The sequence below is a fragment of the Dendrobates tinctorius genome, unplaced genomic scaffold, assembly GCF_039654945.1.
Source record: "Dendrobates tinctorius isolate UK_male_01 unplaced genomic scaffold, ASM3965494v1 ptg000263l, whole genome shotgun sequence".
NCBI lineage: Eukaryota > Metazoa > Chordata > Amphibia > Anura > Dendrobatidae > Dendrobates > Dendrobates tinctorius.
In genome coordinates this window covers 2,865,927-2,881,705 of record NW_027361930.1, presented here as the reverse complement: position 1 = coordinate 2,881,705, position 15,779 = coordinate 2,865,927, and the positions used below count along the sequence as shown (strand labels likewise).

General features: G+C 46.4%; 1 protein-coding gene across 1 annotated transcript in view; it reads left to right on the top strand.

Moving 5' to 3' along the window:
- The window catches only part of TMEM132E (transmembrane protein 132E), an 861,007-nt gene that overhangs the window by 826,230 nt on the left and 18,998 nt on the right, over positions 1 to 15,779 (top strand). The window contains exon 8 of the mRNA XM_073558935.1: positions 14,408 to 14,687. Coding sequence (XP_073415036.1) covers positions 14,408 to 14,687 — 280 coding nt within the window. The remainder of the gene's footprint in view (positions 1 to 14,407; positions 14,688 to 15,779) is intronic.

Below are 15,779 nucleotides of genomic sequence, written 5' to 3'. Positions count from 1 at the left end.
AGCCAGAACACTGACCTAAACCTAATTGAGCATCTCTGGAAAGACATGAAAATGGCTGTCCACCAACTTTCACCATCCAACCAGACGTAACTGGAGACGATCTGCAATGAAGAATGGCTGAGAATCCACAAATCTAGGTGTGAAAAACTTGTTGCATCATTCCCAAGAAAACTCATGGCTGTACTAGCTCAAAAGCGTGCTTCTACTCAATGCTGAGCAAAGCCTCAAACAACCTGTTTACCAGAGTTGCTTGTTTGTTAGCCAGTATTATCTCTAGGTTCTCCTGTGGTATGATGTTGTTTAATTTGCCCTTGTAGCGTGGATCGAGGATGCTGTCTAGCCAGTAGTCGTCATCTCTCATCATTTTGGAAATGCGGGGGTCCCTTTTTAGGATCCGCAAGGCATAATCGCACATGTGGGCCAATGTTCCAGGTGTCAATGATGCACTGCCAGTGGTGGGTGGAGGAGCACTTTCTGGCAAATCCACATCCCTACAGTCACACACAAACACTGTACCTGACCTTGGAATGCCAACATTTTCTCTTGCCCCCTGAGAAGCATCCTCCTGCCCAAAATAATCATCCCCCTCCTTCTCCTCTTCCTCTTCCTCTTCTTCCTCCACCTCATCCAGGACAGTTTCCTGACCAGACAATGGCTGACTGTCATCAAGGATTCCCTCCTACTCCTCTGCAGACGCCTGATCCTTAATGTGCGCCAAAGTTTGCATGAGCAGATGCATAAGTGGGATGCTCATGCTTATGATGGCATCGTCTGCGCTTACCAGCCGTGTGCATTCCTCAAAACACTGAAGGACTTTACAGAGGTCTTTCAGCTTTGACCACTGCACACCCGACAATTCCATGTCTTCCCTCAAACTGCCTGCCTGTGTATCCTCCCACAAATGCATTACAGCCTGCCTCTATTCGCACAGCCTCTCAACCATGTGCAGGGTGGAGTTCCACCTTGTTGCAGCGTCTATGATTAGGCGGTGCTTGGGGAGGTGGAGCAATCGCTGCAGCTTCTGCATACGACTGAGTGTACGGCCAAGCGACGGATGTGCAAGCACAGTCTTCGCACCTTCTGGAGCAGGGATGTTAACTCCTGATAATTATTAAGGAAGCACTGCACCACCAGGTTCAAAGTGTGAGCCAGGCAAGGTATGTGTGTGAGTTTTGCACGGGCTATGGCTGCCACAAAATTACGGCCGTTATCACTGACTACCTTGCCTGCTTCAAGATGTAGACTGCCCAGCCATGACTCTGTTTGTCGCTGCAAGTAGTCGGCCAGTACCTCCGCGGTGTGTCTGTTGTCGCCCAAAGACATCATCTTTAACACAGCCTGCTGATGCTTACCACTAGCTGTCCCATAGTGGGACACCTCATGTGCAACACTGCCAGCTACGGATGGAGTGCTCGTGCGACTGCACTCTGTGGACGAGCTTTCATTGACAGAGGAGGAGGATCGAAAGCCTACAGCCAACTGTTTCCTATACCATGGGCTAGGCAGCACTGTTCCACCTCCGCTGTCCCCAGTGGAGCCTGCATCCACCACATTAACCCAGTGCGCAGTGATGGACACGTAACGGCCCTGGCCATGCCTACTGGTCCATGCATCTGTTGTGAGGTGCACCTTTCCATTCACTGACTGTTTTAGTGCATGGACAATGCGGTCTTTCACATGCCGGAGGAGGGCAGGGATGGCTTTTTGAGAAAAGAAGTGCTGACTGGGTAGGTCATAGTGTGGGACAGCGTAGGCCTTGAGGTCGCGGAAAGCTTCGCTTTCAACCAAATGGTAGGGCATCATCTCTAATGAGATTAGTTTGGCAATGTAGGCATTCAAACAAAGTGTACGCGGATGAGAGGATGAGTACTTTCTTGTCCTACTCAGAGTGTCAGGTAGGGTGAGCTGGACTGGAGAGCTGCATATGGAGGAAGTGGCGGTGGACTGGACGGAGTGAGAGGGGGTTGGTGATGGTATTGGTGGTAAAGGCCTAGATTCAGTGTTGTGTTGCAAAACCATTTTGATTCCCTGAGTGCTTTGGCCTTGCGACAATACCTCCACATTTAGTGCTGGTGGTGTGCTTAACGGTGGCGGTGGTCTTACAGTGGGGGAAGCGATGGAACGTTGCTGGCTACCTTCAGTCGGAGCAGGTGCACACGTGCTACCTGAGGTTTGCAGTCCGTCTACGCTTGCAAGTGCATGTTGATTAAATGTCTAAGCATGCAACTAGTATTCAAATTTCTGAGTTGTTTACCTCGGCTAAAGGTCCTTCCGCACTTCTTACAGGTAATCTTTGCCTCATCAGTAGGATTTTGGACAAAAGTGCCACACTGCACTCTTCCTACTATGGTATACATTTTCTGGCCTTGCACGCTGTGCTAAGCTGTCCGTCTTGCTAAGCTGTCCTGCAACTCTTTTAGTTTTTGGTCCACGTTTTTGGACAGCTACGGGCCTGCCAGATAACCGCTGCTGCGATATCAATGCCTGCTGCGGATCCTTCTCCTTATCTGAAATATTGCCAGCACCACCCTCCTCCCCCAATGGATGCCAATCCGGGTCAAGAACTGGGTCATCCATCACCTCCTCTTCAAAGTCATCTGCACCTTCCTCTTTACCTTCCTCTGTGTCACCGTGTAAGGTGGTATAGTATGTGGGATGGGGCACCTGAGTTTCATCAGGGTCAGATTCTGGCTCAATAGACTGCGAGGTCAATGTAGTGCTCTGGGTCGATGTACCAGCAGAATCATCTAGCAGTGGCTGTGCATCAGTGCACTCCATGTCAGATTCATCTTGGACTGGGGAATTCTGGATTTGACTGGATAACCCAGGCATGGTATGTTAAAAGAGCTCCATAGAGTAATCTGAAGTGTGGGCTGCTGCATCCTTAACTTTTGGTGGGGGTGAAGAACAAAAGGAAAGGTGTTTTTCCTTGCCAGAACCCTGCACTGATGACTCCGTGCTTGCAGGTTTCGAACGTTCAGAAGAGCTGGTGGCTGTTTCAGCAATGTATGCCAAAACCTGTTCCTGATGCTCCGGCTTCAAAAGCGGTTTTCCTACTCCAAGAAAAGGCAACCTTACAGGCCTTCTTGGGCCAGAGGATGATGCAGGCTCAACACTTCCTGCCTTAGCTGCTATTGTGCTTTTGCCAGAACCAGCTGATGCTCCACCACCATCTGTACCAGCTGCGCCCCCCTGCCCACATCCGCGGACTCTTCCACCATACTTCCTCATGTTTGGGAAAATGTACCAAAAATACCAGCAGAGAGATGGTACTGTATGAGGAGCGTTCAGCTGTGTAAGGTGTATGAAAAAAATTAAATCTACGTATATATTTTGTTAGTCACAGACGCTCTCACAGTATGTATTGGACTGTAATCCAACAAGCAGATATACGGAATTGTATCAGAATTGTATAGCTGTATACGTTTTTTGTGTAACTAACAATCTCTGTATATGTGTTTACGGAGTGTCACACACACACGCTGACTGTAAAGATGTTACTGTAATGCGAACGGCAGATATACAATACTGTTTGAGAATCAGACAGCTCTATACGGTGTCTGTATGGAAAATTGTCAATCTCCATCTATTTCTATAGGGACTGACACGCTGTCTCTGTCTAGTTTTCACCGTAGTCAAAAAGCAGATATACAAAACTGTTTTAAAAGCTGTCAGCACTCTAAGGTGTTGGTCTGGAAAAACTCCTTGTCTTTTTTCTTCCAGAGTAACACACAGATAGCTTCTATTTGTCCGTGTTACCAGCCGGAACACTGTAGTGTGTGAGGAGCGTACACCGCTATACGGTGTCTGTATAGAAAATTGTCAATATCCGTCTATTTCTATAGGGACTGACACACGCTGTCTCTGTCTAGTTTTCACCGTAGTCAGACAGCAGATATACGAAACTGTTTGAAAAGTGGACAGCACTCTAAAGGTGTAGGTCTGGAAAAATGGACAAACTCCTCTGCTTTTTCTTCCAGAGTCACACTCACATAGCTTCTATTTGTCCATGATACCAGCCAGTACACGGTAGAGTGTGAGGAGCGTACACCGCTATACGGTCTGTGAAAAAATGAATGCTCAGTAACTCACCAGTACAAAATAATAAAAGTTGGAGTGCTTTGAAAAAAGAAGTTTGAACACCAGTGTGCACACAGCAATGCAGCTAGCAGGTAGCCTTACAATGCAGCCTAATCACTACCAGCACTGCTGCACAAAAGCAAAAATCCTCCCCTTTCACTGCACACTAACTGTACAGTGAAAAGCGCTATCAGCAGAAGCAGTTTTTTTTCTTCTTCCCTGCCTAATGCTTTCCCTATTCAGAATCAGCAGCAGCAACCTCCCACATCTGTATGTATCAGATCCAGAGGCTGTGCAGATCTAGTGGCTCTTATTTTAGAAAAGGGTTTTCTGGACATCCCTTTAAGACAGCTAAGGCATTTCATCATTTGACTGGTTGATTTCAATAACATTTACAAGTTGAGCTAGCTTCCTTACTGCTTCTGGGTCTCTGTGCCCAAGACGTCTGTGCCATACATGGATACAGTTGTTATGTAGATCTTGTCTAGCACTGTACACTCTTTCTTTGCATTTTAGCTGATAAAGTTCATCTTGGATTTTTCTTTCTGCATGAATGTGACCCTTCTTTGAGATGATGCAGCTGTTATCTTTAAAAGTAACTACATTCCCCTTTTGCATGAGCTTCTTTACTGACAGAAGATTGCTTTCAAGGCTGGGAACATAAAGAACATCCTTTATTGGGATCTTTCTACTTTGTGCTGAGGAAACTGGACAGTGGAGGTAAACATCTCCTACTCCTTCTGAAGTCATATAGTGACCATTAGCTAAGCTGTCCTTTTCTCACTTGCTTTCATTAAGGTCAATGAAGAAATCCTTGTTATTTGTCAGATTGCTGCTCCAGATGGGCCTGTACTGGCATTAAATGCAGCTTCAGGAAATGCAGAATCTTCCTTTACAGCTATTTTAACCTTTTGGTGACTCGTTCTTGCTTTCCACATTCTGCAGTGTTAGGGACGGCGGAACGCACTAAATATAAATAATAGGAAGTGCGTTCACCGCCTGGGGTCCACCGTGCAGTAGGTGTAACAACCGCTGCTGAGTAATGGCAGACTCGCTATATGGCGGTATACTGCGCTCGGGTTAAACGTCACCCGAGGTGCGCAGAGCGGACTCTGTTAAACTCACAGAGGCACTTTAGTACAAATAAAGCATAAACACCGAGCCTGTGAGCTTCACAGGTCTCAGCTGGCGTGCACACACGGTATATGGTCACAGGACACGGCCCAAGGCAGAGGTCGGTGTCCGTCTTGACCTACCGTGCATGCGGCATCGCTACCGCAGACGCCAGTAAGTACTGCTAACTGCAGCACGGTGGTAACTACTGCCGCTGTACGACAGTGCCGTGAGGCATCACACTATCGGACGCTAGTGTACCGGTGCGGTATGCACTGTGGCATATGGCTTGCCACTGACTGGCGCTGACTATAACACTAATTCCCTATTCACATGCGTAATATCAGAGGGAATGGGTTTCATAATGAGGCAGTCACCAGAATCATACATCCATCACCATTCACACATAGCAAGTATAGTCTATACCAGCGCATGGGCGAGCGGCCATTCTGGCCTTTTATAGCCATGCGCTTCCGGGACCTTCCAGACCTCTGAGATGGGCCAATCAGATCAGGACAAGGACCTGAGCACGTGAGCCCCGATCTCCACTGGGAGATCGTCTTGTGGGCATGCCCAGTAGAGACTTCGCCTCTAGAGTGGTTTCCTGCAAAGCAGGTTGCGCTGGACCACAGAGGTGGCAGCAACATCCAGACCCAGAGAGCTGGTCTGAGCAGGGCGTCTGGATCGCCGAGATTGCTGTGCAGGTTCCTGAGTGGTCGGAAAGGAATGGGAGACCGCTGGATGTATGGCTCTGGATTCCCACTGTGCAGCTGCAGGAATCCAACTCCTAACATGCAGTCTGCTTTAAGGTGGCCAGGATTTTAACAGACAAAACATTCACAAGTTTCTATTAGATTGCTCTTATATTTAGGGAAATCCTGTGTCTTTATTGCTGTTTATGCTCTGGATTCATTACTGCTGCTTCCATGCCTCATTTCTCTCTTGAATTCATCCACAAGTTTGCCTTTAACATACTCTAGTGTCAGCTTATCATCTGGCCATGCATCTAGTACAGTCACGAGTGTGTCATAACTTTCTTAATAGAAGTGCAGCAACATGAAAATCTTTAATTTCTTCTCCAATACTCCTGAGACGTTCCACAATCTCTAGGGTGTTTCTTATATAGTCTTGCATATTCTGTCCATCACTTAGCTTAGACTGATTCTGCTTTCTCATGATTAGCGTTGAGCGATATCACCCGATATTGAAAAATATTGGATCCGATTGGATCGGACGATATCAAAAAAGTATCGGGTATTATCCTAGTAATGGGAATGTGGACAGAGCAGGAGACATTGCCAGACACACATCAGGGGATCAACTGACTTGACTGAGCCCCAGTAACACAGGAACAAGTGTGGATTGTGCAGACGCCACTTCAGAGCAGCAACTGGCGGAGTTGGAGGCCAGGGGAAATACTAGAGACAGTGGAGCCAGAGGCCTAAGTGGATCACGGTTAAAAATCAGTAATAGTTCGATTGTGGAGGGAGCAGGAGACTTTGCCGTCCACACAGCAGGGGAGCCGATGGCGTTACTGAACCCCACTAACACAGGAGCTAGTGTTTTTCTCTGTGCAGACGGCACTTCTGAGCGACAACTGGCTGTGTTGAAGCCCAGGGATTACAGTTCAGGTGGTAGAAACATGAACACAACAGGAGACCTGGATACTGTTGCCAACCAATTATTTATTCTGGTAGAGGACTGGCAAATTCTGGCGAGATCCAGGCCTTGTTCATTTTCAGAAAAGTAAGCTGGTCAACGTTATCGGAGGATAGTCGCGTGCGACGGTCTATTAGTTCACCACCTGCGGCATTAAAGACGCGTTCCGATAATACACTGGCAGCAGGGCAAGCCAGCACCTCCAATGCATACTAGCTAAGCTCTGGCCATGTATCCAGCTTTGAGACCCAAAACTTGAAGGGGGAAGAGCCATCTGGGAGTACACTGACAGGGCAAGACATGTAGTCTGTCACCATCTGACGGAAACGTTGCCTCCTGCTGACTGGAGCCGTCTGTGATGGTGTACACATTTGTGGCGGACACACAAAACTTTGCCACATTTGGGCCATAGTGGTCTTGCCTTGTGCTGAGGCGCTGCCTCTGCTCCCTCTTTGTGCCGAGCTTCCTCCACTGCCTCGACGCACAGAGCTGCTTTGTAAAGCACTAGCAGCACTGCTGTCGGGTGGAATGGAGAACATGATGGACTGCACCAGTGTGTCTTGGTACTCCCTCAGTTTATGCTCCCGGTTCAACGGTGGTATGAGGCTTTGTAAGTTGTCCCGGTAGCGAGGATCTTGGAGGGTGTACACCCAATTATCGGTCGTGTTGAGAATGTGGGTGATGCGGCGGTCGTTTCTCAGGCACTGCAGCATGAAATCAACCATGTGCTGCAGACTCCCACATGCCAAAGAAACGCTGTCCCCTGCTTGAGTCGTCATCTCTGCCTGCTCTGCATCACCCCACCCTCGCTGTACATACTGACTAGATCATTGTGTACCTCCCTCCTCATCCTCCTCACAAAGTGTCCCCTGCATAGGCCTTTGTGAGGAACCACGTAGCACAGACTGTCCAGAAGCAGATGGCATTTGTGACTCCTCATCCTCCACCTCTTCCAAAACCTCCTTCCTTAGTGCTTGCAGTGTTTTTTGAAGCAGGCAGATAAGGGGGTCAGTCATGCTGACTAGTGCATCATCTGCACTCGCCATCCGCGTGGAATCATCGAAGGCATGCAAAACGAGGCAGATGTCCTTCATAGAGGCCCACTCAGTGGTGCTGAAGTGTGACCGGCGCACAGTGCAACTTCTTTGCACCTGATGCAGCTGGTACTCCACGACTGCTGCCTGCTGCTCACACAACCGCTCCAACATATGTAATGTTGAATTCCACCTAGTGGGTAGGTTACATATTATGCGATGTTTCGGAAGGCGCAATCGGCGCTGCAGAGCAGCAAGGCGCGATCTTCCCGTGCTGGAATGCCGCAAGTGAGCGCACTCCAAGCGGAACTTGTGCAGCAATGCCTCAAGATCCGGATAGGCCCTCAGAAAGCTCTGCACGACCAAGTTCAGCACATGTGCCAGACATGGGATGTGAGTAAGGTTGCCTAGGCCCAGAGCTGCCACCAGATTTCGGCCATTGTCACACACTACCAAGCCCGGCTGGAGATTCGCTGGCACAAACCACACGTCGCTCTCCTGCTTGATGGCATTCCAGAGCTCCTGCGCTGTGTGGCTTCGATTCCCCAAAGAAATTAATTTGAGTACGGCCTGTTGACGTTTGGCCACGGCTGTGCTCATATTGGTCGTAACAGGCTCCTGCAGCACTGTTTCTGAGGAACTTGAGTAGGAGGAGGAGTCAATGTGTACAGACTGGATTCCTGCAATCCGTGGAGTTGGCAGAACACGTTCAGCGCCACTCTCCAGATCTGTACCCGGCTCCACAACATTGACCCAATGGGCAGTGAGGGAAAGGTATCGTCCCTGTCCATGGTTACTGGTCCACGCATCAGTGGTCAGGTGGACCTTGCTACTGACTGCGTTTAGTAGCACGTGTTTTATTTTTCCCTCCACATGTTTTTGCAGGGCAGGGACGGCTTGCCTGCTGAAATAAAAGCGGCTGTGCACGGTGTATTGTGGGACTGCCAATGCCATGAAGTTCCGGAAGGTGTTAGTCTCCACCAGCCTGAATGAGAGAATTTCAAGGGCCAGTAGTTTGGCAATGCCAGCATTCAGAGCCTGTGCTCGGGGATGGTTTGCCGAGTATGGCCGCCTTTTATCCCATGCCTGTGCTACCGATGGCTGTAGAGTGGCCTGAGAGTGTGAGGATGACTGGGAATGTGGTGCTGTGGGTGGAATGTCACTGGGTCTCCGGACAACAGTGCCAGAGATTCTTCCTTGGCGATCCTGTGAGGAATCTGAACCAGCTGTGTGTGAGCTGGAGGAAGAGGCCCCAACACGAGCTGAAGAGATGGTAGGTGGTGCTGTACGTTGGCCTACGTCTTCAGTGTGTCTGTGTAACTCCACTTCGTGCTTGGTCCGCACATGTTTCCACATATTTGTGGTATTGAGGTTGCTGACATTTTTCCCTCTTTTGACTTTCTGATGACACAGCTTGCATTTGACAAAGCAAATGTCATCTGCAACTGTGTCAAAAAAGGACCATGCACTGCAAGTCTTGGGAGCGCCCGTTTTGACTTTTGAAAGAGGAATGCTCCTAACGGGTGCCAAAGTGGAGGCTACAGGCAACCAAGTTTGCCCCCTCCCTCTCCCTCCTGTTTTGGCCGTTCGGGGAATCTCTTCCTCAGAGCTGCTCCCACCACCTTCCTGTTCCTCACGCCATGATGGGCCAAGGACCTCATCATCTACACTCCCTTCTTCAAACACCCGCTTCTCCTGGGTTGTCTCACCAGCACCGTACGCACCAGAAAGTGGCACCTGAGTCTCATCATCATCTGATGCATACTGAGGTGTGCTGACCATAGGCACTGGCCCACCCGCCTCTTCAGATTCAGAGGGACAAAGAAGTTGCGCATCACTGCATACTCCCTCTTCTTCACATTCTTGAATGCTGCTTGGCTGGCCCCCTCTTTCCAAGCCAACAGATTCAGAGAACAGAAGTAGAGACTGTGATTGCTCCTGTCTAGGGCTTTCTGACTGCCTGGGCACTTTGGCAGGTGGTGAAGAGACAGATGGTTGCTCTTCAGTGCTCTGGCTCTGAGAGGACGTGGAAGTCATTGAAGTCGATGCGTTAGCTGCCATCCATCCGACAACGGCTTCAATTTGTTCCTCCCGCAGCAGTGGGGTACGGCGAGGTCCTACAAAGCTGCGCATTAAGGACTGTTGCCTGCTAAAACTGGGGGATGCTGACTCACTGGTGCCCGCAGCAGGCACAGAATCCCCACGTCCTCTCCCTGCAGAATCCCAACGTCCTCTCCCTGCTGAAACTCCACGCCCACGTGCCTTACTCCCTGCCTTCTTCATCTTGGTAGACTGCTAAAGATAGGCAGAAAAGTACAAAGGGGGGGCTTAGAGTGCTTATTCCTGAACAGCTGGTAACAAGTACAAGAAACACTAATTTTATGAAGTGTGTGTGTGGACTACACTTTAATAGGAGCTAATGTGGCCTACACAACTGTCAAATGGAGTGTTTGGTGAACTTTATTTTGTTTTTGTTTTTTTAAAAAAACTAAAAGGATGTGACCAAAGATTTGAAAGCGATAGTATCACAAACTTTTTGGAGCTATTACATTGCAGGAAGGTAAAATACAATGCAAAAGATGAGGTTCCAAAAAATATGGTAATACTAATCTGGCTGCAGCTGAAGGGCACAAGCCAGAAAAAAGGCTCATCTATCTACTCCTATATAGTGTTTTCAACCAACCAATGTAGCTGGATACAGATGGATGCACACTAATAGGCGAATAAAAAATGAGCTGCAATAAAAGAAAAATATGTGTGAGGCAGTGACGCACGCTGAGCGGCCTACAACCAGACGTAGCGGCAGGACACACTACTCAGTGTGAGCTGCACTCACACACAGTCAGAGACCTCTCAGACAGCCATGAACAGTGCAGATAAGTGGGCACTAGCACTGAAAGGCTGCAGAGAGGGTCTGCTGTCTACTCCTATAGTGTTTGCAACCACCGTATATGGATACGGATGGATGCACACTAATAGGAGAATAAAAAATGAGCTGCAATAAAAGAAAAATATGTGTGAGACAGTGACGCACGCTGAGCGGCCTACAACCAGACATAGCTGAAGGACACACTACTCAGCGGGAGCTGCACTCACACACAGAGACCTCTCAGACAACCGTGAACAGTGCAGCAAACTGGGCTCTAGCACTGAAAGGCTGCAGAGAGGCTCCGCTATCTACTCCTATAGTGTTTGCAACCAACGTATATGGATACGAATGGATGCACAGTGCACACTAATAGGAGAATGAAAAATGAGCAGCAAAAAAAGAAAAATATGTATGAGGCAGTGACACATGCTGAGCGGCCTACAACCAGACGTGGCTGCAGGACACACTACTCAGCGTGAGCTGCACTCACACAGACCTTGCAGACAGCTGTGAACACTGCTGCAAGGCAAAAGAAAGCTACAGTGGTGGATTATGTAGCCTGGGTAAAGCACACTATGATTGTGAAAATCGCTATCTCTAATTGTCCCTCACAGTCTTCAACAGCAGCCTGTCCCTAACTGAATTCACAGCAGAGTGAACCCGAAATGGCGGCGGCGGCTTTTATAGTGCATCATGACATCATTTCAGCAGCCAATCACAGCCATGCCATTAGTTAACATGCCTACATGCCTAACAGGATGTGCCCACACTTCTGAGGATTGTCGTTGGCTGAATCAAATCAAACTGGCTCATAGCATTATGGGAACTTTCGATTCCGGTATTCGTTATGCTAAAAGCATCGGAACTCAGTATCGGAATTTCGATACAGTGAATATCGGCCGATACCCGATACTTGCGGTATCGGAATGCTCAACACTACTCGTGATATAAAGCTTACTGCTGAGATTTGATCTTTCGTGCACTTTCTGTAAGTCATCCCACATCTCCTTTGCAGTTGCACACTTGCATATATGCATAATCTGATTATCATCTACACTGAGGGAGATTGGCTTGAGAAGGATCAGAAAGTACAAAGCACAATCATCTGGTAATGGATGAGGCACTTGTTCCTGAGTATATTTCCACATACCTTCTCTTATTAGCAGCATCTTCACCTTGAATTTCCAGGAATGGTAGTTCTGGTTAGTGAGGCTTGGCACTGAGAACTTGACAGGATTGCTGCTAGTGAACATCTTCTCTGTTGCACTTTGCTGCTTTTGCTCTCAGCTTCTGTTGCTGTGTTACTCTGGGGTTCTGTGTTACTCTGGGCCCATAAACTGTTGGCAGCGAATTATTCAGGATATTCTCCAAACGTGTGAAAACAGAGCTTCTTTATTCAGGAACAAACAGGAACAATATATGATAAGCTTAATAGATCAGAAATAAATAATTTTTGTGTCTGTGCAGCATCTGCTGCGGACTGCTTCTCTCGCACACAGACACAGGAAAAACAGGAAATACAGTCACATGCTCTCCCTGTGTGATCCTCTGGGAGGTTTTTTGTGTTCTAACTTTATGAACAGTATACAAATTTAGCAACTAAACATTCATAGACAGGAATGGAGTTGTTGCACCAAACATATTCCAACAGGTCTCCAACATGCACGATATAGTCTAGCACAGGGACCTCCAAAGTGTACAGTATAGTCTAGCACAGGGATATCCTACGTGTACAGTATAGTCTACACAGGGATCTCCAATGTGTACACTATATTCTAGCACAGGTATCTCCAACATGTACAATATAGTGTCACACAGGGATTTCCAAAGTGTACAGTATAGTCTAGCACAGGGATATCCAACGTGTACAGTATAGTCTAGCACAGGGATCTCCAATGTGTACACTATAGTCAAGCACAGGGATCTCCAACGTGTACATTATAGTCTAGCACAGGGATCTCCAATGTGTACACTATAATCTAGCACAGGGATCTCCAACGTGTACAATATAGTGTCGCACAGGGATTTCCAAAATGTACAGTATAGTCTAGCACAGGGATATCCAACGTGTACAGTATAGTCTAGCACAGGGGTCTCCAATGTGTTCAGTATAGTCTAGCACAGGGATCTTTAATGTGTATAGTTCAGAACAGTAATCTTCAACATTACTCTAATGCAAAACTAAAACTTTTCAAATGAAGTAGTTTTAAGACATTTGGAGTAGGGCTGTCACTGTGAATCTGACTTGACTAACTACTTTAGATGAACAAATCTGATGAAATTCAATTAGCCAGATTTGCTCAAATTCAGCTGGGAAATTCAATATGAGTCAAATTTGATAGCTACAAATCAAATTGCTGGTAATAGCCATTTATTATGCTCGGAGTTCTCGCCAGCCCTCAGAGCACATAAACAGAGGGATTAAAAGATAAAGCACTCTACTCATTTTGCCACCCCCACCTCCGCCATGTCCTGACAATGCAGCTCTCTGTCTGGTACTCCATAGGCTTGCTTCATCCCTCCAGCTCCACTTTTCTCTTCTGTTTTCAGTCTTCTTTAGTCTGACTGTGTTGCTTTGAAATGTCATGACTTCTCTTGAGCATGACTTGATCAGAGCTGGAGGGAGGAAGCAAACCAGAATGAACTGGATGGAGAGCCAAGACACAAGCACATGTGAGGGGCAAAGTACATAAATAGTATACAGTGTTTTTTAGTTTGTAAGCCCTTAAGGGCCTGTCACACTAAGCGATATCGCTAGCAATATCGCTATAACATCACTGGTTTTTGTGACGTTATAGCGATATTGCTAGCGATATTGCTATATCTGATACTTACCTCCGACTGCTCCCCCGCTGGTCATCGCTAATTGCGCGAGAACGTCCTGGACCATTTCTCGTCGTCAGCTTCCTGCTTTGCTTCCTGCTGTGGAGATGAGCGACGCGTGGACGTGGGCGCGAGGAAGTCAGGATCGCCTCGTCTGACAGGTAAGTTACAAACCCCGACCCCTTCGATGTCGCTGGTGAGATCTGCCTGTGTGGCAGCTCACTGGCGACCACTTAGCGATGCACCAGCGATCCTGACCGCGTCATATCGCTGGTCGGGATCGCTGGTGCATGGCTAAGTGTGACAGTACCTTTACCAGCCCTTACCTTTTACCCCCAAAGGATTAATAAAATGGAGACCAGCTGACTGCCATTTTAATTATGTCAATTGAATTGAATCACAAAAAATTCAAAGCAAATTTGACTCACCTCATTTTGATTTCACTGTAAAGAATATTATATTTATGGGTATATTCTCACTATATGTCCAATTTGACCATATCAAACAATTTTTCTAAGGTGCACCACTTTATGCTGCTTCCTGAAATGTAATGCTAAAGATATTTGATTGGTCTATAATCATTTAACACAGCTGAAAATTGCATAGACCACATTTTATATATTTTTTTCATTTAAAATACACAATGCAGTAAGAAGGATGGGAATTTCTTCATCCACCATATGTGCTAGATTTTTTTACATAACAATTCGACTATTTATAAAGTCAAAGGTTAAATGTTTTCATCTGAAACTCATATGATGATATATTTGCTCTTTTTATGTCCTTTAAAATAATGAATTATGTTCTTATAATTGTCATTTGATGGCAGGTCAGTACGTGACAGTGATGATGATGAAGATGAAGAAGATAAAAGGTTAAACCGGGGTTGCACTCTTCAGTATCAGCATGCCACGCTACAAGTCTTCACCCAGTTCCATACCACTTCTTCGGAAGGCACTGACCAGGTTATCACAATGTTGGGCCCAAATTGGCTTGTGGAGGTTACTGATCTGGTGAACGATTTCATGCAGGTGGAAGACCCAAAGATTGCAGAAATGGTTGATAGTAATACATTGGCTGGAAAGGAGCCCGGTACAACAATTTTCAAAGTGAGTGTTTACAAGTGCGGTTTGTGTCGCTATGTTACATTATATATGAATTTTATACCTTGCTGTTTTTATGTTACAGCAGTAAGAATAGTTCAGTGATAGAATATATTTTTTATCACCTTTTCCCCTCACCCTGGAAATAATGTGCATTGGGATATGACCTGAAACTTTCACTGCAATCTAAAATCTTTTATTTTCTTTGTTATAATATATGACTTTACATTTTCCTTTCTTTCTTCTATGCTGTTAAGAATCAAGCATTTGAAAAGTAGAAAGTAATGTAAGGGTAATCATACACAACAACCTTTAGATTCCGGCATACCCACTTAGTTTTTCCAGCAAAAGACAATTTCAGAAAACACCGTTGATGTTTTTCCTGAAGCATCTTTTCTTAAGTTTTTTCATATAACTTTTAAGTCCGTCCATCCGTCGTTACTTGTTATTTAAATTTATTTTCAAATTGCAAGTATTAACAATGAGCGGCTTACAAGTGGAAGCTTCAAGAAGAATGGACAAGTCACTTCTTTTAGCTGCTTTGACGGATTGAAGCCTAAAATGATTATAAGTTCAGGGGGACTGAACATATGCTTATATGGCAACTTATTTTAAAATAGTTTTGCATGTGTTTTTTCTCTCTACTGTTCTACTTTCTAGTGCTTTTCAGGTGGGTTCCAGGTGTAATCCACCTGAAAAAGATATTGTGTGCCCTTACCCTAAGGGATTGTACAGAATTAGAAAAACTCTTGCTATTTTCTTTCATGACAATACCATACCTGTCCTCCCATCTTTTGACATTAATAGAATGGATAATAGAGTTGTAATACTAGACATAACCCAAATATAACACTAGTAGGTAAGCCTTCTTTAGACTTTAGATTACTGGTAAAGTATTGAAGGGGAGACAGATGTCACTACACATAATGTCGCCAGTGATATGAAACCAGAGTATTTTCCTCCAGCACACTACGTGTTGTGAGGATTAAGTTAAAGTTGCATACATGGGCTGGTTTTATGTGGACATCTATAGAGAGTGTGAGGATGTCCACCTCGAGAGGCAGTCTGTGTGTTGTGGTTTGGAGAGGAAAGACTCCA